This window comes from Poeciliopsis prolifica, unplaced genomic scaffold, assembly GCF_027474105.1.
Source record: "Poeciliopsis prolifica strain line A6 unplaced genomic scaffold, Auburn_PproV2 SCAFFOLD002, whole genome shotgun sequence".
NCBI classification, from domain to species: domain Eukaryota; kingdom Metazoa; phylum Chordata; class Actinopteri; order Cyprinodontiformes; family Poeciliidae; genus Poeciliopsis; species Poeciliopsis prolifica.
In genome coordinates, this window is record NW_026562377.1 from 23,090,062 (window position 1) to 23,115,961 (window position 25,900).

Here is a 25,900-nt window from a genome sequence, read left to right on the forward strand (position 1 = left end):
CGACTGGACCCTGAGCGTAAAACTCAAACCCACAGTGAGCCACCAAACTGTGACCCTGCAATAAATGACCTTTGCTCCTATGAAATGTTTTACGGGAAAAACAGGAAACACTCAGGAATGATGATGATGATGATGATGATGATGATGATGATGATGATGATGATATGATGATGAAGCAGGGCAAAAGTTGTTTGTTTTTTTGCTGATTGTTTTTCACTGTGCTCTTTATCATTTTGAGTTTCGTCACGTTCCAGATCCAAACGTTTCCGGGGATTTTTCAGATGACAGAACGTGTGGAAGAAAACTCAGCTTTGACGGAGAGTGGACATCAGTTCTCAAAATCTTGCCACACATTTGGGTTTTTGACTAATCTAAGACATAATTTGCCTTTTAATCTAATATGATTAATTGTGTATCTGGCTGTCGGTTTTAGTGCTGCGGAGTTTCATCCAAAACTTTTTACCACAGGGGCCAGAATTGTCAGGTTGGAAGTAATCACAAAAACTGCAGGTTTTTTTTTTAATTTTTGATTAATTGCAACTTCATTTTTGTCTGGCTACCAATATTAAAAAATATATGCAATAATGTAGAGAAAGGAGTATTTTTTTTTCTCTTTTTTGCATCTATTATGAATTAATACACTTTAAAATGTGAAACATGGCAGCAGAAAAAAAAATCCTTACGTTGTCGGAGAAAAAAAATAAATAAATAAAAACGGCTAATTTATTTCCTGTGCTCTGTCGCCCCCTTCAGGCGCAGAGCGGCATCGCTACAAACGGCCACAATAGGCAGTGGGAGTGGACAAGCCCGCAGCTCGGCGGTGCGTCTTCACGGGGTGAATCGCTCCTGGTCGGTGCTGGTACCATCCGTCGTTCGTCAAAAACGGGAGCCGCGCACTGGGAGGAAGGATGTATTGATCCGTTCGCCCGCACACTGAGCGGCCCCTCAGCCCCAGCCCCCACCCGGCGGGTCCCTCCATGCGTCACCCCCGGGAATGGATCAGGAATCCGCTGCGGCGTCCTGGGCCAGTTTGATCTCCCTGACCGAACATGAGCAGAGGTACTACTCGGGTCTCCACGCTCTGTGCCAGGCTGACGCGCCGGGAAAGCTGTCGTCCAGCAAAGTGGCGGAGCTGTTCAAGGCGTCTCAGCTTCCTCCGGAATCCCTGCATAAGGTGAGTGATGACATGAGGCGAGAGGGGCCCGGAGCTCTCTCTGTTAACATGACGACCAGCTGTGCGCTCGGTGTCGGCTCTGTGGGCGATGAAACAATCGAGGAGCCCGGTCTGTTGTCACAGTCCCGGCATTTGGATGAATTCACCGCCAGCTGCTCCTCTCAGCTCGCAGTCAGATGTTCAGGCCTTTGCGTTCCTGCTTTAATTTGTGACGTTTTAAGGCGATTCCGTCTTTTGCCATTTATCGAGATACATTTCTTATCGCGATAAAAATGTGTATTTCCTCCTTGTCGATAAATTCCAATTAACTTTAGTTTAAGAAAAACAAACAAACTGTATTGTCTGGAATTGATAGTTTCAGAAAAACAATTTTTTCCATTGTTTGTTCAACGACAGCATGAATAAATTCCTATAAATCGGATAATACAGGGGCGTAGTGACACAGATCACACTTCTTTGTCATAAAAAAAAAACAATTTTCTTGACAAATGGGAATGATTTTTAAGAGCATAGTTTGTGTTTGTGGGACTGTAATTGCTGTGACACCCAGCCACAGTCATACCTAAAAAAGTGTAACAAACAGTACTTATCGTCAGTTTTAGTTTCATCTTTATCACAACGTTACCGCAAAATATCGCGATGAAACGATGAGGCGGTATCACCCACCTCTAATTGTGCATGTGTGAAGCTCTGGACTGAGCTGCTACTGGTATCTGCTGTAAGAATCAGGGCTTCTGTCCCTTTAAGAGGTTCCACTACTGCCTGCAGTTTCTCACAGCTCTGTATATGAAGCTTCTGTTCAATGAACCATCTCAGAGAACATTGACCATGGAAATCTATTACAGCCATATTGTTACTGGGAGCTGCACAGACTGATGCTCAGAGCCTGATGTCACATCAAAAGTTACATTTATGATATTGATATTTGTGTTGAGGCCCAAAGCGTTTTGCCACATTACAAGCGCACACCTTGTTGTATTTCATCATCATCACATGTGGCAGACCAGCACAATTGATGCTCATGAAAGTGGAGTGAAAGAAAACCGATTACTTGAATTTAGAAATTTGTTACACATAAAATATCTGAAAAGTGTGGCGTGCTTTTCAAAGTCACATTTACAAGTGCCAGTTGATTTGCGTGTCTTGACTTCGTCTGCTGTTTCTCTTTAAATGCAGTTGATGACCACAAATATCAAATAGAGACAGATTCTCCATCTGATCTATTTATTTGACAAATTCCTTATTGGATTTTGGGCTGGGCTTTAACTGGGCCATTTTAGCACATGACTATGCCTTGATCTAATTCTTTGTCCTGCTGGGAGGTGAACATGTTTTCCTCTGGGATTGCTCTTTTTGAATGAGTTTGTTGCCCTGGATTTTATTTAGAGGTGCCGTATGAAGGGGGCATGCAACGCTTTTCAGTTTTTTTTCTTTGATGCCTTTTATTTGTCAAAAGAAAAACAAACAAAACCTTAAACCATAAGTTTATGGTTGTCACATGATGTGTGGAAAAGTTCAAGAGATGTCAATACTGTTCCAATACACTAAGAACCACAAAAAGTCTTTTTTTAAAATAGCAAGATCACATCTTGTTTGTCGTTTACGCAATTTGTTTTTTGATGTTGTACAAAACAAGTTTTAAATCCCTTGGTCAAAACACATCATCAGATCCTTTTGCTGAGCCATCACAGAAACAAAAATAAAATAAATGAAAAAAAAGTTCCCCGATGAACACAGCGCAGCATGTCGCTGCCGTTTCAGGCCCACACTCTGTCCCAAAACCTCCGACACTCCCATTGTGTGTCTGTGTGGGTGTCAGGAAGTTTGGCACAGAGCTGCGCTCGCTTCCTTCCTGTCCGGCCTGGAAAGCCGCCACCTCTCGGGGGGTGATTGACACAGAGCCCTGTGCGCCGCCGCTCGGCCCGGCTGCAGGATGCCTGCAGGATCACTCTCGGACTCGGTGCCTCCTACTTTTTTCATCGTGTCACACGCATCGGGTTATTTCCTCCTGGCTGTAAACGCCCGGTTAGATCTCAGGTTATAGCTTTACATGAATATTTAGCACTGCTGTCAGGACATACACAAAGAACCCTTTCCGACATGTCCTGTGTGAATATTTCATGACTGCTGAGGATGGATCTATTCTGTCCGACTCGTGTTCACAGCTGATAAGCAGAAAGGCATGACACTTCCTCCCGCCGCGGGGAAACGAGCCAACATGCAGACGGACTTTGAGTCACGCTGCCGTTGGCTGAGGATGTTTCATTATTTTCACCTCCAACCAGACAAAAGATTCCCCAAGCATTTTATCGGGGCAACATGATAACATTTGTAACGGCCAGTGTATGTGTGTGTGTGTGTACACGCGCTCCAAGGCGTGTAAAATACAATTGTTCAGAAATCAACAGCTGCCGAACTGGTCCAACTGAACAAGGTGTGAGTTTAGTTCTGGTGGTTTGATCCTTTTGCTGTGTTTGACTGAAATATGCATCAGTAAGTGTTTATGCAGTCTTTCAGTTCCAGCAGTTTCCAAAATACAATGCTGGTAAGTGTAAGATAAGTGTAAGGGGGTCCCTACTATCTTATCTACGGTACTTTTTTGGGGGGTGTGGTGGATGTATGAAAAACATTTAGCTTTTTTTTAAATTTATTTTTCTTTTAAAACAGCAGCAACTCCTTTGAGCTTTGCATTATTTTGTATGGTTATTCCCTCATCAAACACAGATCTGGAGCGTTGCCTTATTTCCTTCATGCATGTTTGAGAAATCCTTTAGTCTCCATTCCAACCGTTCAGCTGTGCAAAACATCTGGGTGGGCTTAGCTCCGCCTTCGAGGACGTAGCTCCTCCTCCAACCTGCAGTTTCCAAGCTTCAGAGCTTCCACCTCTGACTCCACTATTCAGCTCCTTCAGACTAGCCAGCAGCAATTAGCAAAAACTTTGGAACTGCACATCTGCTGAGCTCGTTATAGAGAAACTCTGGTAAAACGGTTAATTTCAAGGTGTTGAATCACAAAGTAATATTTATTTTACGCAGTACTTGACATATAGTGCATTTTTGTACGTTGTTATTTGATTGTGCTTTGAAATGATACCAAGTGGCTGGAAAACACATTATACTGCTTTCTTAAAGGTTCAGAGTAATTGTGTGCCATGTATTTAATCCCAGGATTATTTTTGATAAAAACCAAGGTGCTTTTTTCTTTTTTAATAGGAAATCACTTCAAACTTTATAAAACCATAACAAAAAAAACTATTAATTAAAAAAATAATAAATAAAAATCAGTTTTTATGTAAATGTGAACACAAAACAGCGTGTCAAAAATTTGCTGTACCCATCTCATCAAAAAATAAAAATAAAAATTGGAAAACCATTTATTGGCATTACAACAATGGCCTTGACATCATTATCAATCTTCAGCACCATTCTCAAATTCTGCACTAGTATTGAGAAGAGACGCATTGGTGAAATTGAAAGACACGAAGTTCAGGAGGTTTGTTTAAAGTCCTGCGACATGTGCTGTTTTATGCCTTCTGTGCGGCTGCCAGTGGAAAAGCTTAGTCGGAAAAACAATTAAGGGCTTTAGCCGAATGAAGGAGTTTAAAAGGCTTCCCTCTTGAGTTTTTGGAGGAGGAAAAGGACAATGCTGCATGTTTTCCCAGAGGCTCACGAGCAGAGGTACCCTAACCCTAACCTTGCTGAAACGCCTTCCTATGTATCGTAGCTCGGACTCAGCCACAATTAGCGCTAGCTGTTCAAACACAAGCCTTACAGATGACAAAACAAAGTGGTGGAAGTGTAGGAACCAAAGTGCTGGGGGACATTTAGTGGGGAAGTAGAGCTGAAACGTTGGTGTTGTGCCCTGAATACGTTTAAACCTCCTCAGGACACATCAGGGACTCGTCAGTCTGGTTTGTCAAGGCCTCGGCCGTCGCTCCTCAAATAATCTCCTCATCTGCCCTTCTCGCACACACACATACACACACGCACACACACACAGAGAGAGAAACGGTGCAGACTTGACCTCTGCTGTGTGTTCCGCTTCTGACTTGTTTTGGATGTCCTGTTCTCCTAAAAGCTGCCGTATGAATACAATGCAGGTCAAGCCAAATGAATCTCATAAGGCAGCCGTGTCCTCAACCGGACCTTCAATCCCATTAGACAGGAAACACAAACTGTCTGTTTGTTAAACTTTGCACAAAACTAAAGGGTGAAAAAAGAAAGCATTTTGCAGCATTTGAATTCTGTAAAACTGCTTTTGTTTCAGGAAGAATGTTGCGCTTTTCCAAGTTATTCCTTTCTCATGATGAATTAAATTGTGCAGCGAGGGAGCTAGAGTTAATCTGTTGTTGCCACAACAAAATGGAGGCCCTGGAAGATGCCTTTCTGTTTGTTTTTGGTGACAAAAGTTGGTTTTAGTTTTCAGACTGACTGGGCTTATTTCAAACATTTGTTGGGAAGTCTTCAGCAATCATAAAAACACACATTATTGGCTGTCAACTGTGCCACAGTAGCATCCCGGAAGAAGGGGGGGGAAAAAATAAAAGCTCGTGGTTGCTTTAGGATACTGTGGATTATGCTTTATGAGAACACAGACTCCCCACTGTCACTGAGCAGATTCTGCCTAGAAACAAAAAAATTAATTCAATCCAGAAATCCGTAGATGTGTTTTTGTTTACGAAGTGTCGTATAGATGCATTTTTTTTTTGCTTTTTTTTTCACACTTTAATGATTTAGATTGTTTATCAAAGGTCAGAGTTCATAGTTCAACTGGGAAAATGACATTCTTGGGAGAGTTCCGGGGGAGGGGGGACACAGCTGACCAAAACGAACATAAAGGCTCATCTCACATTTTCATAATAATAATAATAAAAAAATAAATAAAAAATAAAATTCAAATACTAATGAACGCTAAGACTTCTGGGAAAATATTCTATATGACTGGTTACATTTTCTCTGGATGGCAGAAAAAGCTATTTGTTTTTTTTTATTATTACCAGATAATTACTTCCTCTCATTGGGTTTGAATCGCTTTTTTTTCACCTCCCCTTTAAAAACCATGTTTTTTTTTTTTTTTTTTACTCAGTGTGCTTTTCTGAAGAGAACATTGATTTAATGAGCTTTTCACAGGAAAACTATGAAAAGACATTCAATCATCGGTTTTCCATGCTTACTTGACCGCCCCACATAAACCCTAATCTTCTTTGCTCCCCTCAAAGCGGCCATTGTCCCTCCAGACACGAGAGTGCAGCATAAACCGATCCCTCTGCGCTGCTTATCCCTCGCACACCTTTTGCTCTGCCTTTATTCTGCTTCCGCAGCCTGTGGTTTTTAACAAACCCCTTCATTTAATCCCACTCTAAAATGACCACACATCCCAAGCCATACATACCGTCTACGTCTGAACGTACATTCAGTATACAGTAAAATCGTACTCTTCACGATATGTCTGGCCAAGTATTTGTGCTAAAAAAAAACACATTTTGCTTTTCATTTGAATTGTCTTTTTTTTATAAATAGTATTATTTCTGTCTTTCCCAGGTGACTGAGGTGTGTGGCGCGAAGCACCTGGGTTACTTCGGCACAGCCCAGTTCTACATCGCCCTAAAGCTGCTGGCGGCCGCCCAGTCCGGTCTGCCCGTCCGCCTGGAGAGCGTAGCCGGCAGTGAGTGTTGTTGTCGCTCCCAGAGAGAAGGCGTCTTACGGGAGCAAAAGGGGATCTGGAGATTATCTGAACGTGGCGGGATTTGGGTCTAATCTGGATGAAAAGGGTGGGGGGGGGGGGGGTTGCTTGGCGAGCGCTAAGCGGGTTTGCCCTCGTTTGAAAATGGCGAGCAGTCAGTCGCACCCCGACCGCAGAGGGAGCTTGTTTTCCCGGCAGCGTCACAGAGATTTCTGGATTATAAGGGGGAAGTGAACACACCACACACACACACACACACACACACACACACACACACACCACACACACACACACACACACACACACACACACACACACACACACACACACACGCACGCATATATACACTTTGGCCCACAGCAGACCTGTTGGCTAAGATGACCTTCCCCTCATTAAATGACTGCAGGTTGTAAAATATTTGAGAATGAGCTGCATGTGCTTGAAATGTCAGAACGTCAACATGTAGCATAACAGGGTTGGAATCCTTGGAAATGCTTCAAGGTTTGGAAAATGAAAATGCTTGAAATTTAAGATGCACACTTTGGTAATGAAGTTGCAATAAACTATTAAGAGACAACAACAACAAAACTCCTTAGTGAAAATAAACTGATTATTTAAACTGTTCATTGATTTGAGCAGGAAATCCATAGACAACAGGATTTGTTCAAAATAGTGAATATTTATTATTCCTAATAGCTCAGTGACTTATTTATTTGTGTAATTGGGATAAATGTTTTTTTTTTTGTATTTTATATGTTAGACAACATTATTTAAATTGGAGCTTTTTTGTGAATTTTTTTGTTCTCAGTTTATATTTTAGTTTATCTTGTCCCTGCTGTAGCATGTGGAATACTACCACAACACATTATTAGTAGCAGTAACAAACAATTGTCACATAATAGCTGTCTTCTTTTGTTCATTTGTATTATTTTTTGGTAATTTTGGTGCTGGCCATTTTCAAGGCGGGTTTGAAAACCCGCCTTGAAAATGCTTGAAGTGCCTGAACGTTACTGTGGGGAATTGTATCCGAACCCTGCTGACGCCGTCTCTGCAGATCTACCTCTGCCCAGGTTCGCTGGGCTGAAGAATGAGCCGGAGACCCGATACGTCGCCTCCGACCCCCAGGGGGCGCCGCTTGGCTCTGCGACCTGGAACGCTGCGGACAGGAGCTCCTTCAGACACCTGGAGGCCAACGCAGACAAGAAGCCTGTAAGCAAATGTAAAACACGTACTGCCAGTGGCGGCCATTTTTACCAAACGCAGACATGTCTACAATCAGCGACATTTGACAATTTCTTCTTTTTTATTGTGCAAGTTGAGACTTCCTCTGTTCTACACACGGTCAAAATTATACAAATAGGCTCAATGTAGTGAATATACATAAGCCTACTAACATGTAGTTACATATTTCCTGTCAAATCAAGGAGAAACAACATGCTTTTCATAGCTATCAGTCATCGTTCTGGTTGAGTTTATTTAAATAGCTTCGATCCAGTTTTTGCCTCCCTGCAAAAACACAAAATGTTGACATAGTTTGCTTGCACATAGTTTCATACAAATATCTTTGTATGTGTTTTCAGCAAGATTTTAGAGGGTCTTTTGTTGAAGCAAATAATTCCTCAATATTGTTGGAAAAAGTTCTCGATTATTTCACTTATCGCGTGGTGGAAATGTCTTGTAACACGTGGAATAATCTGCCAGTGGAACTAGAACTTTTTAATCATATTAAGGAATTATTGGTTTAGTTAGTTTTGTCTTAGCCTATTTCAAATTTACGAAGTCACGCTAAAAAGAGTTTTGAGATTTTGTATTTTTGCAGTGATCAGTGATTCTTTATTTATTTATTGTTTATTTTTTTGCCAGAAGATGATTTTGGCACAAGCAAAGGAGCCATTATGTTAGGACGGCGACAGTATGTTACATAACCCTACACTTTGGCCTTGTGTAAAACTAAACACACCGCCGATGCTGCTTTCTCTGCTTCACTTCAAAGCGCCCACAATCCTCTGTTGCATCACCATCACAGTCACAGATATGACACCGTCAAGCCCCTCCCCTCCAAAATAAAAATCGATTGTTATTATCGGCTATCGGACCGATACGATATGTTTTATTGGCCAGGCTAGCATCAGCCGATGAAAGTATTAGAAAAATATCCTGGGGAATCTTCACTCAGTTTTTTCACTCAGTTTTTTTGTGCTGCTTCTGTCCGAAGGAGGCGTGGTCTCCACCTCGATCGCCGTGCGGCTCGCCGCCTCGCTCTCCTCTGACGTATCGCAGCTACCCATACTCCAAGCAGAGGAACGGCGTGGACGCGCAGATCGGTGAGACGGCTTTCCATTCTTCTGAAGTTTCTCCCTTATCGGACGTGTGCGAACAGTAGTTTTCAATGTGTTTTGCTCTTTTTTTCTCCTCGTCCTGCAGCCTACGACGGCAAACTCTCCTCGCGGTCGATCGTGCAGCTGGAGCAGCACTCCTCGCCCAGCCACTATGTGAACAAACCCGCTGCAGAACATCCAGCCGTGGCTCAGGTCGAGTCCGTTTTTTTTGTGTGCTTTTTTTAAAAACATTTTTAATTAGCAGCATTATGGCATCTGTGACGTCTGACTTCACAGTTTCATCCCTCTGCTCAGGCTTCTTCTGCAGAGAGGCTCAACCAGCCGGCCACGCTGAGCTACTCCGACGACGACCCCTGGAGGATGACAGCGGAACAGCTGGACTATTACACCAACCAGTTTAAAACCCTCCAGCCCGACCTGGGAGCTCTGATCTTAGGTATGGACTAAAACCAAACATTTATGTCTAAAGAGTTTTATGAGGCTCTATTGTCATTTCCTTGATTTTTTAAAATTTATTTTATTATTATTTTTTTTTCAGGAGCCGTAGCGAAGAACTTCTTCACTAAATCCAAACTGCCTATCCCGGAGCTCTCCCACATTTGGTGAGCACTGACTCAGCGTGGCGCCTGACCTTGCTCTGCCTTTGAGGTCACGTTCTGTGTGTGTGTGTGTGTGTGTGTGTGTGTGTGTGTGTGTGTGTGTGTGTGTGTGTGTGTGTGTGTGTGTGCGTGTGTGTGTGTGCGTGCGTGCGTGCGTCAGCTGAGTTTGGCCTCTGAGGCACACGAAGACCCGGTTTTGAAAGTGACAGGAGAGGAATTGCTCTCTTCCTCCTCAAACCAGTTTTCAGCGCCAGACGTTTTCCACATTTTGTCTCATTCCTGCTTCAGTGCAGCTGAATGAGGTTGCGTGTTTTCTTTTGTTTGCACAGCAGACAGGTCAGTCAGAGAACGCACATTTCTGTTGTGGGAATTAAATCATGGAACGATGCAAGCAAAGAGCGAGTGGCTGAAGTGTTTGCTGCTTCTGCATGATGCAGCAAATTATATCCCATAAAAACATAAGTATCAATCAATCAATCAAATTTTATTTGTATAGCACATTTCAGCAAGGCATTTCAAAGTGCTTTACATCATAAACACAAGAACACAAAGTCATGCAACATATAATAGACAATACATTGTTACATATTACATTTCAAAAACAATTCTAAACAGGTGTGTTTTTAATTGCGATTTAAAAGAAGTCAGGGTTTCCGCTGTTTTACAGTTTTCTGGAAGTTTGTTCCAAATTTTTGGTGCATAGATGCTGAAAGCTGCATCTCCTTTCTTGGTTCTGGTTCTGGGGATGCAGAGCAGACCAGAATCAGAAGACCTGAGAGGTCTGGAAGGTTGATACAACAACAGCAGATCTTTGATGTATTGTGGCGCTAAACTGTTCAGTGATTTGTAAACTAACAACAGTATTTTAAAGTCTATTCTTTGAGCTACAGGGAGCCAGTGCACGGACTTTTCAACTGGTGTTATGTGCTCTAGCTTCCTGGTTCTAGTGAGAACGCGAGCAGCAGCGTTCTGGATCAGCTGCAGCTGTTTGATTGATTTGTTGGACAGACCTGTGAAGACGCTGTTACAATAATCAATGCGACTAAAGATAAACGCATGAATGAGTTTCTCTAGATCTGGCTGAGACATTAGTCCTCTAATCCTGGAGATGTTCTTCAGGTGATAGAAGGCCGACTTTGTAACTGTCTTTATGTGGCTCTGAATGTTCAGGTCAGAGTCCATCACTACTCCCAGGTTTCAGGCCTTATCGCTAGTTTTTAGTTGTAATAACTGAAGCTTTGCATTGACTTTAGATCGTTCCTCTTTAGGTCCAAAAATAATGAAAAGTAATTCTTTTGAGAGACTTTCTGATTTGGAATACACTTTTTTTAGGACACCAGTCACATAAAAAGTGTGATTTGTGTCATTAAGCTGAAGACATTTAATCATATTTTTAAATATATTGGCATTTACTCATTTCATCATTGAACAAACATTGAGGGGAAAAAATTGTTAAATTGACAATCCCGACAATACAGACAGTTTTTTGTAATTCTAATTCATTGGAATTTATTGTGACAACAAATCAAAATCGAGTGATAAAATGACACGCGAAACGTTCAGTCCTCAGTGTTTTTGCAGAGACCAACGGCTGTAAGTTTAAGGTGATTTTTCTCGTCTTTTTAAGTCTTTCCGTTCCGTCTTTCTCAATAAGGGAGCTGAGCGACGTGGATCGGGACGGAGCGCTGACCTTCACCGAGTTCTGCATAGCCTTTCACCTGATTGTGGCCCGGAAGAACGGCTACCCGCTCCCGGAGAGCCTTCCCCCGACCCTGCAGCCGGCACTGGCCCAGCACGAAGAGGAGCGGATCCCAGACACTCCCGAGGTGGAGACGGTTCTCTGCGAAGTCCAGCTCTCGTCCTGCGCGGAGCTCTTTACACTGTTTTACTTTGCCTGCAGAGTTCGGAGCCTCTGATTGTCTTCGAGGATGCGGAACCGCGGTCCTGTCAGGCAGTGAAGGTAAAACACTTTTTAAGGATGCTGATTTAAAAAAAATTTTTTATGTGTCCTGTAGAGGGCACTGGCAAGCTTATGAGAGGAGATTCTGGCTCCCCAGTGTTGGCTCTAGGGAGAAAAAGCTTTTAGTTCTTTAAATGCTCTGCACATAAAGAGAACGTATCGGTGTTGTCAGGCACTGATGGAGTCTGTCCTGCTCTTTGTTTAGGATCCAAGCAGCATAGCAAGGCTTAACCCAACCCTAGCCTCAAGGAAACAAGATCTGCAAGAGGAATCCCTCAATAAAGGTAAGTATTGTCTGAAATGTTAATTGTTTTTAATTCAGAGACTGGATTTGGGGGGGGAAATGCCCTGTTAATGTGGTCTGTGTCCAGGATGTGTGGGGTCTGCAGACATGTTGACTACCATGTTTGTTTGTTTGTTTGTTTTGAGGGAAAGTCAGCCCTGATGATCCTCTCTACCAATGTGGTTGTTCACTGCAGTCAGTGTGCATAATTCACTGTATCAGAGAAGATATAAAAATTTGTTTTTTGTAAAACTGAATAAATTTGTCCGACTTACTGAAAGAGCTGCACACTGGTATTTTTAGTGCTTGTTTTTATTTAATTTTTCCAGGATCGAATGATAATATTTGGTCCACTAAATTGGATTTATACCAAATTACTAAATACAAACTGAACACATGAAAACATTGCAGTCTATATTTAAAATTTCTTGCCTGACCTCAGTGAAGTCAGTGAATGAATGAAGGAATAATTAAATGTTCCTTATCTAGCTCTGGTAGTGTAGATTATCATTATTGTTGTTGCTTTAAGTGACTAAAACGCTGCCAAACTGGTGGCCTGCCCACAGTTCCTACTCTACGCCATTTTTAATTCTTAAGCTTTTATGAACTGTAGCAAAACCTGAAATTGCACAGGTTACTCAACAGTAACCTGTTCTTGCTAGGTATCCAAAGAGTGAGCCAGCCGATGCCATCAACCTTTTTCAGCTGTGAGCAGCTGAGCATTTTAAAGTCCATCCTCCACCTAAAATCCTCCCAGAATGCCGTGCGGTTCTGGATCAGAGTTCAATGAATTTATCGAACATTCTATCAGACGTATTGATCACATGTCTGTCGCGACATAGGTTCTTATTGACTGAGTACCAGTCGCGGGGATTGAGCCGTCAGGACTTGCCAGATCTGAGCCACAGATTTGTGAATCGGTGGGAAGAATTTTAAAAGCGAGTTTATTTTAAAAATGGCCTTCAAACCATTGAAGCTGTGTGGGTTATTTCATCTGTCGGCCTTAAAAACGACTGGCTCACTCGATGATTTACGCATGTGAAACACTGATTGATATTTTATGCTGATGACGGGTTTATTTTGCCTCACTGTGCCTGCAGACGGCGGCGCGACGCATTTGGGGTCGTCTCGAGGGAAGCCCACTCCACAGCTGGGAGCGTTTCCTGAGAAGCCGGGTAATAATCCTTTTACTTTAAACACTGTTAAATATAAATAAAATAATAAAAATTGTTTTAAAGTCAACGATTCCTTAATGTTGATGAAAAAGTGCTGGTTCTACTGGCAGATTGTCTCACTTATAACGTGGAGAAATCTTCTTACTGCAAGTGAAGCTAATCTGCCAGTGGAGCCAGCACTTTTTCATTGTGGAAGCATTTTGCCGATGCGTCTTCTAGTTATAGTTGTGAGTGCCGATCATGTGCAGGTTTGACTGAGCTGCCTGACCCGCGCGCTGGCGACCGGCGGCTGAAGCGAAGTCACTGCTTCTCGTTAACTCAAAGTCTCTCCGCTGTGTTTCTGTTTCATGTCGCCTCTCCTTCAGAGCCGATTCAGGATTTAGACCCGCAGATGAGAACAAAAACAAGACAAAGGTAACGAGAAAATTAGAAAAAAGGCTGCACTGTTGAAATAAACACACTTGAACTTTTTCACAGTTAAATATTCCTGAACGTCTTTGATTTGACTGGTGAGCCCACAGCCGTTAACTTGAAGCAGAGGTCTGCAGCTTCCAACAATCCAAAGAGCGCTCACCACGCGTCGCCTTCCACGCAGTTCCTCTAGACTAGCGGCAGCAGCAATTAGCAAACACCTGGTGGAAGGGCAGGTCTCATTATATGAGCTATGTCTCAGTCAAATGCTCTGAAGAGCGATGTTAAAGGCTTAATGGAGGAGCATGGTTGTGAAGGGCTCCTGTCTCTTTAAGAGCAGGAGCCACTTAAAGAGACAGAACCCCAATTTCAAGGCGTTAAATTGAAAAGTCGAATTTGTTTTAAGTAATATTTTACCAATATACATATATATAAACAGCAACTGAAGGTAACATAGTGACTAGATTGTGCCTTAAAATGACTGTGTGCTTGGAAAAATTCATACTACCGGCCCTTTAGATGACAATTTAGTTAAATCCGAGGCCATCCAAACACTTGTTGGTGAAACTATTGAGTCCATTTTGTAGGTTTGCTCTTCGCCCAGCTGTGCATTTGTCCGCCTGCAGGTCGTACTCCAGCACTTCCATCGACGACGCCATAAAGAAGGCAGAGGAGCCGCCCACGCCTCCGCCCCGCCCTCAGAAGACCCACTCCAGGGCTTCCTCCCTGGACCTCAACAAGCTCTTCCAGCAGAGCGCTCCAGGTACGACCTCGCCTGACTCCACCCACAGCGTCTCGCCCTCCCACAGGCGGAAGGCGAAGCGGCCCCGCGCCGCACCCATCAGGCTTTCCGTCAGCATTTCTCGTTTCGAGGGGACAAAAGCAGAAGCAGTGATTTTTACTGCTCCGATAGGTGGAAGTCAGGTTCTGAATGTGAAATAAAAGTTTTGTTTTAGTCCTGAGAACAAAGACCCTGAGTGTGGAGCTGAGCTCTTCTTGGATTTTTTATTTATTTATCTTTTGTTAGGGGTGAAAAGCGGATGGCTGCTGCCTCCTCCAGCTCTGCCTCCCAGACCGTCGGGCTCACAGGTGAGTTCCTCGGTGCCGATGTGGGGATTTTGTTCCTAGTTTTATTTATTTTATTTTTTGGGGGGGGAATCAGAACATTACATTTCTCTTTTCAGGTTCCTCATTTCCTCAAGGTGTCGGAGCAAGCTTCCCAGAGTAAAGTTCAGCAGCCGAATTTCGCCAACTTCAGTCACTTTAGAGAAGAGGTGAGTTTTTAAACAGACCTCGTTTCTCCGTAAGCCATATTTGGTTCTGTTTTCAAATTCAGCAAACAGAACCGGATCCTGTTCCCGCCCTGCGAAAACACTAAATCTCACAAAGCATTTCCGGTGCAGATATCTTAGCACTTGAAATGAGACAAAACTTAATGATAGGCAAGTTTTCAGCAAGAAATATGAGCTGGTTTTAGGCTAATAATTCTTTCATATTGATGAAAAAGTGCCAGTTGCAATGGCAGATTATTTCACTTATAACATGGGAAAATTAGTTACAACTAAAATAATCTACCAGTTGAACTAGTACTTTTTAAATCAATATTAAGCGATAAACAAGCTCCCATATCTGAACCAATGAGTGACCCGTTGCTCACCCGAGATTCGGGCCTCCTGACATCATCGTAACGGGCTTCATAAATTTCTTCAGTGTTTAGGAAACGAATAACTCCAGATAAATTTTTCCCCGGGGTCAAACGGCGAGCGCAGCCTCATCTGTTTATCCCATCCGCTCACTTGTGTTTTCCATCATTGTCCGGGTTTTTCCCACTATGATGCGTACAGGCTGCGGCCTCCGTTTGTCTCCGTTTTTCTCTGTTTGTCTCTGTTTGTCTCCGTTTGTCTCTGTTTGTCTCCGTTTGTCTCTGTCTCTGTTTGTCTCCGTTTGTCTCTGTTTGTCTCTGTTTGTCTCCGTTTGTCTCCGTTTGTCTCCGTTTGTCTCTGTTTGTCTCCGTTTGTCTCATTTAAACCCCGACTTTCTGCAGTTCCCATGGAGACGGCTTCGCTCCTCCGCCGTACATCTGACGTTTGGCTTCATAAAAGCCGAACAGATTATCCCGCAGGTCTGCATACGCTGCGTGTGTGTGTCTTTTTCCACTCGCTGAGATAAACTGTAACCCGAACCGGGCCCCGGATCCTCAGAGGGAAATAAAACGGGCAGGTACATCAGAGAGGTGCTGAGGAGTTTACAGCCTCTCGTTTGGTCATCAAGAATTCTTCATTCAAAGAGTCCAGTCCATATTTTCTAAAGCTCCTTCTCATTGCATCCAGGTTGCTGATCTCTAAAGTGAAACAAAAAGGAAAAAATGACAAGAATAAGATCATAAATATATGATAATAAAGTCATTATATTGTGAGAATAAAGTCATTATATTGTGAGAATAAAGGCATAATTCTAATTTTAATCTCGCAATATTCTCACTCTTGTTATTGACTTTATTTTTATATTGTTTTGACTTTATTCTCATAACATTACGACATTAATCCTTTAAAATTACAACTTCATTCTAGCAATATTCTAACTCTATTGTCATAGCACTACAACTTTGTCATCGTTTTATGACTTTTTTCTCTTAGTTTTATTTTTCATTTTCTTAGCTTGGGCCCGACGCTCCACTGTAGAACCCCATGATGGTCACTTCAAAGATTAACAGTCAGGATTAAATCACTTTATTCTCGTCATCTTTATTTTTCTGTCCCACTGTGCAGACGCTGCAATTGTCAACTTTGCACTCACTGCAGAGGATGAATAAGATGTAACCTTGCGGTGCCTTGCAGTGATTTCCATACTTCTTCATCTTTTCACTCAGAGCCTCAAAGTGTTTCGACAGGATTTCATGTGACACTGACACAAAGTAGTGCGTTATTCCGAAGTGGGACGAAATTGATTCCAGGTTTTTAACATTTTCCTTTAAACAGCATCCTCCAAGTGCAGTGCGCCACCCTCTTGGGTCCATACTCTGTAGTTTAAATTTCGGCCTGGACTTTGGGCCGCTCTAAAACATAAGTACGCCTTGATCTAAATCCTTGACAGTTAACCTTTTGATGCACATCTGCTCCAACAGACCTGAATCGTCTGTCACAAAGTCCCGTTCATTCAGTTCAAGTGTCTGACGCCTTTGTAAATGCACTGAGACTGAAGTTGAACCCCGAATGCAGACATTTCTGTTCCATCTCTGGTTTCATCCAGAATCTTCCTTGAATCTGCTTCTCATTCAGTCCAGTCAGCTGGGAGCGAACTAAAGGAAAAAACATCATTGGTGGTTTAACACCACACGTCTGAGTCCCCCTGTCCTCGCACACTTCATTTTGGACGCAGACCGAAAAGGTCAAAGTTGATCCTCGTGTACCCAGAGCGCATTCCACAGATTGACAGCTCCCTCTACAGCAACTGGGGCAAACTGCACTTCCATAAAGGCTCAGTGCACTGGAATAAAACCAACTCTTACAAACTGTTTCTGGTCGAGTCTCTTCTCGCAACAAATTCTCAGTGCACTTAAAATAGGACAAAACTAACTTACAAGTAACTGTTCAGAAAACTGCTAGATTCACTAGCAGATTATTTCACTTCTAACAAGACATATTTCATGTTAGAAGTGAAATAATCTGCCAATGGAACTGCTGCTGTTTTTGTTTTTTTATCAATACTGACTTAAAACAATCTCTCATATTTTGCTGAAATATGAGAGATTTGTTTTAGTCCTGAGAACAAAGACCCTGAGTGTCTTTTATTTTTTATTATCATAACAATAATAATAAAAAATAAAATAAATAAGTTAGTCTTTTTATTTTATTTATTTTTAGTCACTTTATTTCTCAAGTGTACTGACACTTCTTCACTAGAAACCAAATTAGAAATAGTTTGAGTTTTGCGGTGCGACTTCTTAAGACAGAGGTATTAAAGCTATGCCAAAAGAATGAAAACATCATCAAAGTATAAGAATAAGGATGAAATGATACAAGAATAACACTTTATCCTTGTACTATGTTCACTTCATTATTGTACTGGTTCATTCAGGGATATATTACGACCTTATTTTTGTAATTTTATTTTATTTTTTTCTCTTTTTGGCCCAAATATTCCATCGTATCTAAGATAGTTTTCTATTTAGGAGTTTCTTTGTCACACTTTTCAGAATTTCTACCTGTAAACTTCTTTCCTCCTTCAAAATTCACTTGATGTAGAAGCATAAATACTTTAGCGAGGCGTTGTGTGAAGCAGAGTTTTTCGGGGGCTTGTTTCTCCTCTTCAGTTCGGAGGAGCTCTCTCTCGGGTTTTTGCACCTCATCAGTCCTGCTGACCTCGGCTGCTTTTGAAAAATCGACTCCTCTCAGAAAGTGACTTGACGGCGCAGCCAGCGGCTGCGACTTACAGCTGAGGCGACCACACATTCTTGCCCCTGGGGCTGATGAAGCTCCGCTGCACCAACCACTCCGGTGCATTCAAATGTTTCCATGCTGCGGTCGTGTTTCCCATGGAGTCACTCTGAGAACCGGCTACATTCTCTGCTTGACGTTCCTTGAGGTTTCTTGGGTGCATTTAGGAGCAGAGTCTGCTTTTTGTTGTTTTTTAACAAAAAAAAACCTTTTGAGAATTTCGTCCAAGACTAAAACGAAGGCAGCAGAACTGAACCTTTAGATTACAATTTCAAACTTGAGGCCTGGGGGCCGAATGCGGCCCGCCGGAGCTCTTCACATGGTCCTCTAGATTCTGGAAGAAAGACAAATAGAACCCTCAAGATAAACAACTGCGTAAAAATCGATCTCTGTTTTTAGTGGAAATTCACTAAGAATCAAAGATCCTCTCATTTTTTTCACACTGATGCATAATTGTGAGCTTATTGCTCATTTTCTGGAACAAAACTTGCCAGAAACATTGGAAAAAAGTGATTTTCACAGATTGTGTCGTATTGTGACGTCACAATGTGGTGACAGTTTTAACAAATGTGGAAAAAAATGAAGCTTTTTTTAAAAAGATGTCGCTTTTACGTGTCCATCAACACTTTCCACACACTGGAAACTGAGCGTGACGGCCGCGCTTTACATGAACTTGCCCTCGCAAAGTAAAAGAAATGAAGAAGTAGGACGCGTGAGGCCCTTCTTTGCACTTCTGCACTGTTAACCTTTGCTAACTGAAAACAGGTGGCGATAAATCAAAATAGAGAAGAATGGCTGAAATGCAGCGAATAGGTGTAGTAAAAGTAAGTTAATCCATCATGGCTGCCCTCCCCTCAAGCCCCCCCTTCCCCAAAGCTCCTGGAGAGCAGTACATCACCTCCCCGGTCGTTCACCTCCCGCCCCCATCCTGCAGGGAAGGTGCTGATTTACCGCCGGTCGGAGCAGATGCATTTCATCCTGCCTCTTTTATAGCTTCGCTCTCGTGTCGTCTCACCCTGTCACGACGTCAACACTCCCGTCCTCCAGGAAGAGTCCCTCCATCATTTTGCTTTCTCCTCTCTGTCTTTTTGGGGGGAGGGTCACAGGAGGAGAGCGGCGTGAAGCTGGAAGAGCCCGGTCCGGCCTCCAGGTTTGGACTGAGTTCTGAAGACCTGGGAAGCACTTCCCAACAGGTTGGATGTGCAAAAAAAAAACAACCACAACAAACAATGAGACCGCACCGGTTTGTGTATTTTATGTGTTGCGTTTCAGCTGGAAGGAGCTGATATATTTGTTTGTTTACATTTTTTTCAGGACGTCTCCGGCACGCCTCACGGTCAGGTGCCACAAAAGCCGATTCGGAGGAAGTACCACCCGGAAAGCCAGAACCTGGAGGCCGGAGCTCCGCCTCCTGCCGTGCCGTTCCTACCGCCTGCCAAAACCAGCCAAAAGTTAGTGACAAATTTTCAATTCATTTAATCAGGCAGAAGTTTGAAGTTTGAGAAGCGGTGGCGAAGCTGTTGCCTTCCACAATGGTTCACGATCCTCGGATCTTTCCACGTTTTGTCACGTTTCAACCACAGATTCAGTGGGATTTAATGTGACTGGCTCATAGAGAAGTGGAAGGAAAATTACACCTTTTGGGGTTTTTAAACTAATACTCTATTCACATTACAGTGCCTATAAACATTCACCCCCTTGGATGTTTTACCCGTATGATTCTGTTTACAAATCAATCATAATGAACTAAATTTGTACCTTTTCACAAAATATTACAAAAAGAAACCAAACAGACAGATAGGTAGATCGATCGATCGATCTGTACTCAACTGCAAAGGTTGAGAATCACTGACTCAACCTGTGCAGTGATAAGGTTGAGTCAAACTGAGAATTATGCCATAATGACATGTAGACAAATAAGTTTTAGTGTCTGAAGAGTCAAAACAAAGAAGAAGAAAAAAATCATGTGTCCTATGTGACCTGGATGAGTAAATAAACCTCCATTTGTCAGCCTGTTAACATGGAGGTCTTGTTGCGCTGCCATCTAGTGCTCAAACAATGAATTGAGCCAAAAACGTGTCCATTTTTTATTTGTTTTCCTCCCGCGTTAAATTTCACTCGCTGATAAAAACGTGATTTCCAGAAATAAATAAAAAAAAATTGAAAAACTGCAGAAGAAATTTAAACAACCTTATATTAGCAATTTTAAGCTTTTTATTGTAGTAAATTTACCTCACTGTAATAAAATGTGAATACATCCCACACGCAGAATGAATTCAGCAGAATGACCAGTTCTTCACTGACCGGCAACCAAACAGTAAAGTCCAAGTAATTCCTCTTGGAAGAAAGTCTGACTTAAAATCCATGCCCATTTCGGTTAGCTACTCTCAAACATGGGAAAGACGAGAGAACATGCTATATAAATGAGGCAGATGTGTGTTGAGCTTAGAAAACATGACACTTAATGTCCACTTTAAGGGTGATAGTTGCTGAATTAAAACAAACTGGAAATGTGGCAAACAAGCATAAATTTGAGCCCGTGTTTATGAGAGGCTTTTCTAACCCACAGTCAGAAACGCTAACTTTCTTTAGAGCGAATTCACACCAGCCTCGTTTAATCCGCTTTAGTTTGCTGTTCTAGAAAGTCCCAAGTTGTTCGGGACCACCTAAAAACCTATGTCCTTGTTCTGCTGAAGACCGCTGCAAAAGCAGGAGGCGAACTGTGGTGCAGTGCATTCTGGGTAAACAGAACCAAAAACAAACTCTGGAGTTTAGTGTTGGCGGGAGAAATGTCTGGCCGTGTTTTGCCAAACACCGGAGACAATCGCTAAAATCTGACACCGCTCTTTTTTGTCTGCGTTTTGTGAAGAAAGAGGTTGCGTGCGTCTTCTTCAGACGTTTTTGTGTCGTTTCCTTCTGCAGTTCTTGGTGGAGCGCCGCCACAGGCTGGGAGGGGAACTGGCTTTTTGAAGGGTTTGGATTGTTTGACATAAATCCCACAGAAAATTTCTAAAGTCTTTATTTTGGGATTAAACTACTGCGGTGAAAGCTAAAAGCATTTATTTATTTCACACCTTGTTACCATGGTTACCAGTCAGTTTGACGGCCGCTCCCTTTCCAAATGCAGATAATTGGCTTTAATAACCTTCAGGTATTTCATTGACTGATGGGGATTTTGTGTACTGGAACAATGTTTTCAGGAATTTGGATAAGTCCGCTCTCGGTTGTCTAATGTGGGAGAATCCATGAAATCCACCCTGAAGGGACACTTTATCTGATTAAAACAGGACATAACGACTTCAACATGTGTGTCCCCGTCTCCTTGTTGTAAAGTGGACAGCAACCGTCAATAGCAACGCTGACTGCTTGCAGACAGACGCGGTGCTCTTACTGCGCCGCGTTTGGAACGATTCCTTCCATTTCCGAACTGATTAAAGTGACTTTTTAGATAATTTTGTACCTGGAGAGCGGAGCGTAAAGGCTAATAAATCTGGCTAATCCCTCCGTCAGGCTGCTGTCCCGACAGAAGAGGGAAATCCAGATGGCGATCCGTAAGAACCGGGAGACCAACGCCGTGCTGCGGCGTCTCAACAGCGAGCTCCAGCAGCAGCTGAAGGTGAGAGCCTGCGGTCGCCTCCGTTCCCAGATAACAACGAAAAGGACATTCAAGAATGAAAAGGTGTTTTTTTCTTCATCCTGATTGTCCATCTTTCTTCATATACTTCAAGTCGATAAAAAAATAAGAATAAAATTGTACATATTTTAGAAGTGGAAAACATATTTGAACATAATTAAACATATACTTCCTCTGCCCCTAAAGTCCTTCCATTCTTCCTTTTCTTGTTCCTCCTTCCTCTGTTTTCGTGCCTTTCTCCCTCCCTTTAGTTCTTTGTGTCAATTTTTTCTTCTCTTGATATCTTTCTTTTGTCCAACCTCTCTACCGCCCCTGTCTTGTTTCCTTCTTTCTTTCTTCCTTTCAGTCTTTCTTTGTTTTTCTCTCTTTCCTCCTTTCTTCCTTCCCTTTTTTTTTCCTTCCTCCCATTTCTTTCTTTCTTCTGTTTCTCCTTCCATCATTCTCTTTCTTCCTTTCTCTCCTCCTCCCTTCCATCTTTCTCTTCCGTCCCTCTCTGGTTCTGTTCCCTACATAAGCCGTGTCCGCAGTAGGAACATTTGTCGTTTGTTGACCATTAAAATCAGTTTTTTGTTTTGTGATATAAGCGTTGCTAACCTGAAACGTTTCCAGTTGAGTTTAGAAAAGCCTCTGACTCCTTCATGACAAACAACCTGGCCTGGGATCAGTGGTTCCCCACAGAGAGCTTTGCTCAGGGGAGTGTGCGTTTATCTATGTGAACCTGACGACATTCCTAAACCTCCTCCTCCTCCTCCGGGGAGGCGCAGAGGGAGACCCGGAATGGGGAAACCGTTCCCTCAGGAGCTTAAAGGCAGCGACATTTGAATCTTGACAGTTCAATCCAGCAACGGGGCGAGAGGCTTACACCCTGCTTTACCCACAGACAAAGCAGGGTGTGCAGCATCTGTGCTGTTTGTGTGAATGCTCCTGGTTTTCAGCCGGCAGCCAGCACTCCCCGCCGGTCCAAATCGGTGAAAAGTCCCCCCCCCCATTCCCACCCCACTGGACCCCGACCTCTCTGGCCCCCCCTCACCGCCCGTCACTCACAGCAGAACGAATGGCAAAGACTCGGCTGTTTGCGTTGGGGATCTGCCTGTGGCCCACACGGCCGCGCCGCCAACACATGCTGCATGCCTGTCATTTTCCCCTGTAAGCGATCCAAGAGCGAAACCTTGCGCCGCTCTTAACGACAGAGGCTGGGGAACACAAAAGAGGAGAGGGCCGAGCAACAGGCGCTGCCCCCTTCATCCCCCCTTTATTTTTTGGACATCCAGTTGGATTCCTCTAGTAGTTTAAGCTCTTTTGTAATCGGGTTCTCGGTTTTGCTCAAAAGGTCACCTGGGTATGATTTACGCTCGTTCTAATTCCGCTGCGTCGCCAAAGCATTCGAGGAATTCTGCAGAGAAAGGCATACGTGTCTTTATATAGAGCCGGGCCTTGTTGGAATACCGAACGGGCCCCGGCACAACTGTCCTCTTCAAAATAGAGCCGGGGCCCATCGGGCATCTCGACTGCAGGGACACTGCACGATGGAGAGGAAGCTTTGCGTCTGCCCCAGTTTCTAGAGCAACTATCTTAGTACACTTGAAATAATCTGTAAGCAGCTTTTCAGCAGCTTGTTTAGAGTCAAGAATTCCTCAGTGTTGATGGAAAAAGTGCTGGTTCCACTGGCCGATTGTTTCACTTATAACGAGGGAACAATGTTGTGTAATCAGTGAAATAATCTGCCAATGGAACCAGTTCTTTCTCATCAATATTAAGAAATTATTGACTGAAAACAAGCTTGTATATCTTACTGAAAAGCTTCTTGTAACTTAGTTTTGTCATATTTCCAGTGTGCTGACACACTTGCACTAGAAACTGGACCAAAAATACTTGGTTGGTGTTTCTTGGTTCGCAGTAGTGGCGATCATTTTACGACTCTCGCAGAAGGAAGTAGTTACGTTACGTCATTCTGCGCAGCGACAGCCAATAACGGTTATGAGACACCTACTCACTCAGAAAGATTGGGTGGGTATTCCCTGAGCGTCGGCTGGTGCTGGACACGCAGCAAATATTCCACCTTCACTTCATAATTTATTCCAGGTGTGGTGATGTTATGAAGGAAACCCAGCCTGGACTCATTCTGCAGGACAAATCCATGATTCACTTGGCGATCCAAATCCATGATCCCCCCTCCGATCTTACCTCTGGGTGTTTGTCAACTTCAGATTCTTCACATTAGGGGGATTTTTTTCTGGTTAAGTTGTTTTTTTTTATGTAATAAAGACAAGTTCATACAGTGTGAACTTTCCCTCATTTTGTCACTTTATAACCACATTGCAGGATGTTACCGACAGCTGTTAGTGCATGGTGACAAAAGTGGAGTAAAATCTTTTTTTTTATTTTGGAAATAAATATCGACATTTGATCTCATTCAGCTCAATACAAATCCTTGCAAAAAAGAAAAAGCTGCCTTCAAAGGTCTGGTCACTTGCTGAAGAATTACTTGTGAGTCTGTTTTGTCTGATCTAAAGCGTACCAAGATGTTTGCTCTGGAAACCAGACGGACGAACCAGCTTCAGTGTTTGTTAATGTTTTGTTACTATTTCAGAAGTTTTGCATTGAAAAAAATCGATGTGGGAAAAAAACGCCTCCTTTGCCTGAATTTTATTTTGTAGTTGTTATTCACATCAAATACTTTTATTATTATCTTCAAAATACCAACATTTCCAAGTGGCTTTACATTCTTGCTCCATCTGATGATGTAAGTTTTAAATACTAACTGATGTTTTGATCACTACTTCTTTTTTTTTTTTTTTTACCAAACACTCATATTTACTCTTGAGTCACTTCTGGGACGGCTACTTTTTGCTTTCACTTGAGTAAAAAAAACAAACATGTTAAGCTAATGCTACGTACCCACCTCTGGACTAATGAACAAGTGACGGGACCAGATTGTCAAAATCGCCGCCACATTAGATTTGTCATCGCATCAAAGCGAGCTTTTGGCTCAGCGTCACCTTTTCCGCTTTGCTCAACCCTGTGGGTTAATGAGGGAGCAAACAAGGCAGCCTTTTGACTTCCCTCCTGTCGTCACCATGGTAAACAAAGCAAACAGGGGTAGACGTGCCTGAGGTGGAGCTTTTGTTCTGTGTGAACTTGATCAGCGCTCATGCTTGCTTGTGTTTGGCTGCAGGTGGTTCACCAGGAGAGAGTCACCTTGGAGTCCCAGCTGGAGCTCCTGCGGCCCTTGGCCTCCACGTGACGGAGGGGAGCGGCGGGGGGCCCCGAGCCGGCGTCTGCGTCAAAACGCATCGGCTCGGATTCAGTTAATGAGAGCAACGTTTTGAAGCTGAAGTTTGTGTTTTTCTTATGAAGGCCATGTAACTCTCAAAGGGCTCAGATATTTTAGAAGCAAAAATCGAATTGTCGACTTGACAAACAGGGAATCCTTGTTTAATCAGGAGCCTCTGAAACCAATCCCTATTGGATTCATCGACGTGAAGAAAAATAAACATTGTGATTTTTTTCTTTCTTTTTTTCTGAATCACTGTATGTAAAATATGACGACTAATTTATTCTTTCCTTTCTCATGTCCTGTTAGTTTCTTCATGTGAACGTTTGCAGCACAAGTAGTAGTTTGCACACACTCCCTTGAGTCTGAATGTTCTTTTCCTGTGATGATGTTTTTAAATTTTACAGGGCGTCGCATTAGTACCGGCATACACAATATAAAGCAGATAAAGGTGCTACAGATTCCATTTTCTGTCTTAAAAATATAAATACAGCAGAAAAAGATGTAGGCAAAAAAACAAAAACAAAATACAAACCTTGAGCATGTGAGACTAAAATGCAGAATGACACACTGAAGAATGTTAACTGATTTTCATCAGTTCTGCACAATTCACTTGAAAAGTTTCTGTTTTTGATTTAAACCATTGTCTTTTTTAATCTATTCTTGTAATCTTTGATCTTTGATGCCAGTTTTACTGTCACTCCTGACGACGTTCCAAATGCGCTCGATGCGTTGGAGCCCACAGCTAAAGCGCGCTCTCCGCCATTGGTTCTGTTTGGCTCACAGGACGGTGGGGGTGTTGATGAGCTCCACGTCGGCATGTCTGTTACTGCATGTGTGCTAAGATGTTGTGAACTGGTCTGTGAAAATAACCTGAAGACATGCACCGACAAGATGCAAATCAGAAAAGTCAATAAAGATGTCTATTTTTAA

At 42.8% G+C, this 25,900-nt stretch overlaps 1 protein-coding gene across 2 annotated transcripts; it reads left to right on the forward strand.

Moving 5' to 3' along the window:
• Positions 1-679: 679 nt before the first annotated feature.
• Positions 680-25,900, forward strand: reps2 (RALBP1 associated Eps domain containing 2). 2 transcript variants are annotated; one of them, XM_055051777.1, is made up of 19 exons: positions 688-1,174; positions 6,715-6,838; positions 7,911-8,065; positions 9,072-9,180; positions 9,281-9,387; positions 9,490-9,631; positions 9,734-9,797; positions 11,449-11,620; positions 11,695-11,754; positions 11,960-12,038; positions 13,138-13,212; positions 13,578-13,626; positions 14,250-14,386; positions 14,651-14,712; positions 14,808-14,897; positions 19,166-19,252; positions 19,374-19,510; positions 21,570-21,675; positions 24,869-25,900. In XM_055051777.1, exons 1-19 carry the CDS (start codon positions 995-997, stop codon positions 24,935-24,937), a joined length of 2,004 nt encoding a protein of 667 aa, XP_054907752.1. In that variant the 5' UTR covers positions 688-994; the 3' UTR covers positions 24,938-25,900. The 2 variants fall into 2 exon arrangements, 1 of the variants encoding a protein (XP_054907752.1); XR_008607398.1 differs by lacking the exons at positions 21,570-21,675; positions 24,869-25,900 and having other exon boundaries at positions 680-1,174; positions 19,158-19,252; positions 19,374-19,485.

What these genes read in the sequence shown, in the direction of transcription:
- reps2 (XM_055051777.1), top strand. Translation starts at nt 995, where the DNA reads ATGGATCAGGAATCCGCTGCGGCGTCCTGGGCCAGTTTGATCTCCCTG. An exon ending in AGAGGAATCCCTCAATAAAG is followed by an intron (nt 12,039 to 13,137) that starts GTAAGTATTGTC and finishes CTGTGCCTGCAG; the next exon opens with ACGGCGGCGCGACGCATTTG. An exon ending in AGAACAAAAACAAGACAAAG is followed by an intron (nt 13,627 to 14,249) that starts GTAACGAGAAAA and finishes GTCCGCCTGCAG; the next exon opens with GTCGTACTCCAGCACTTCCA.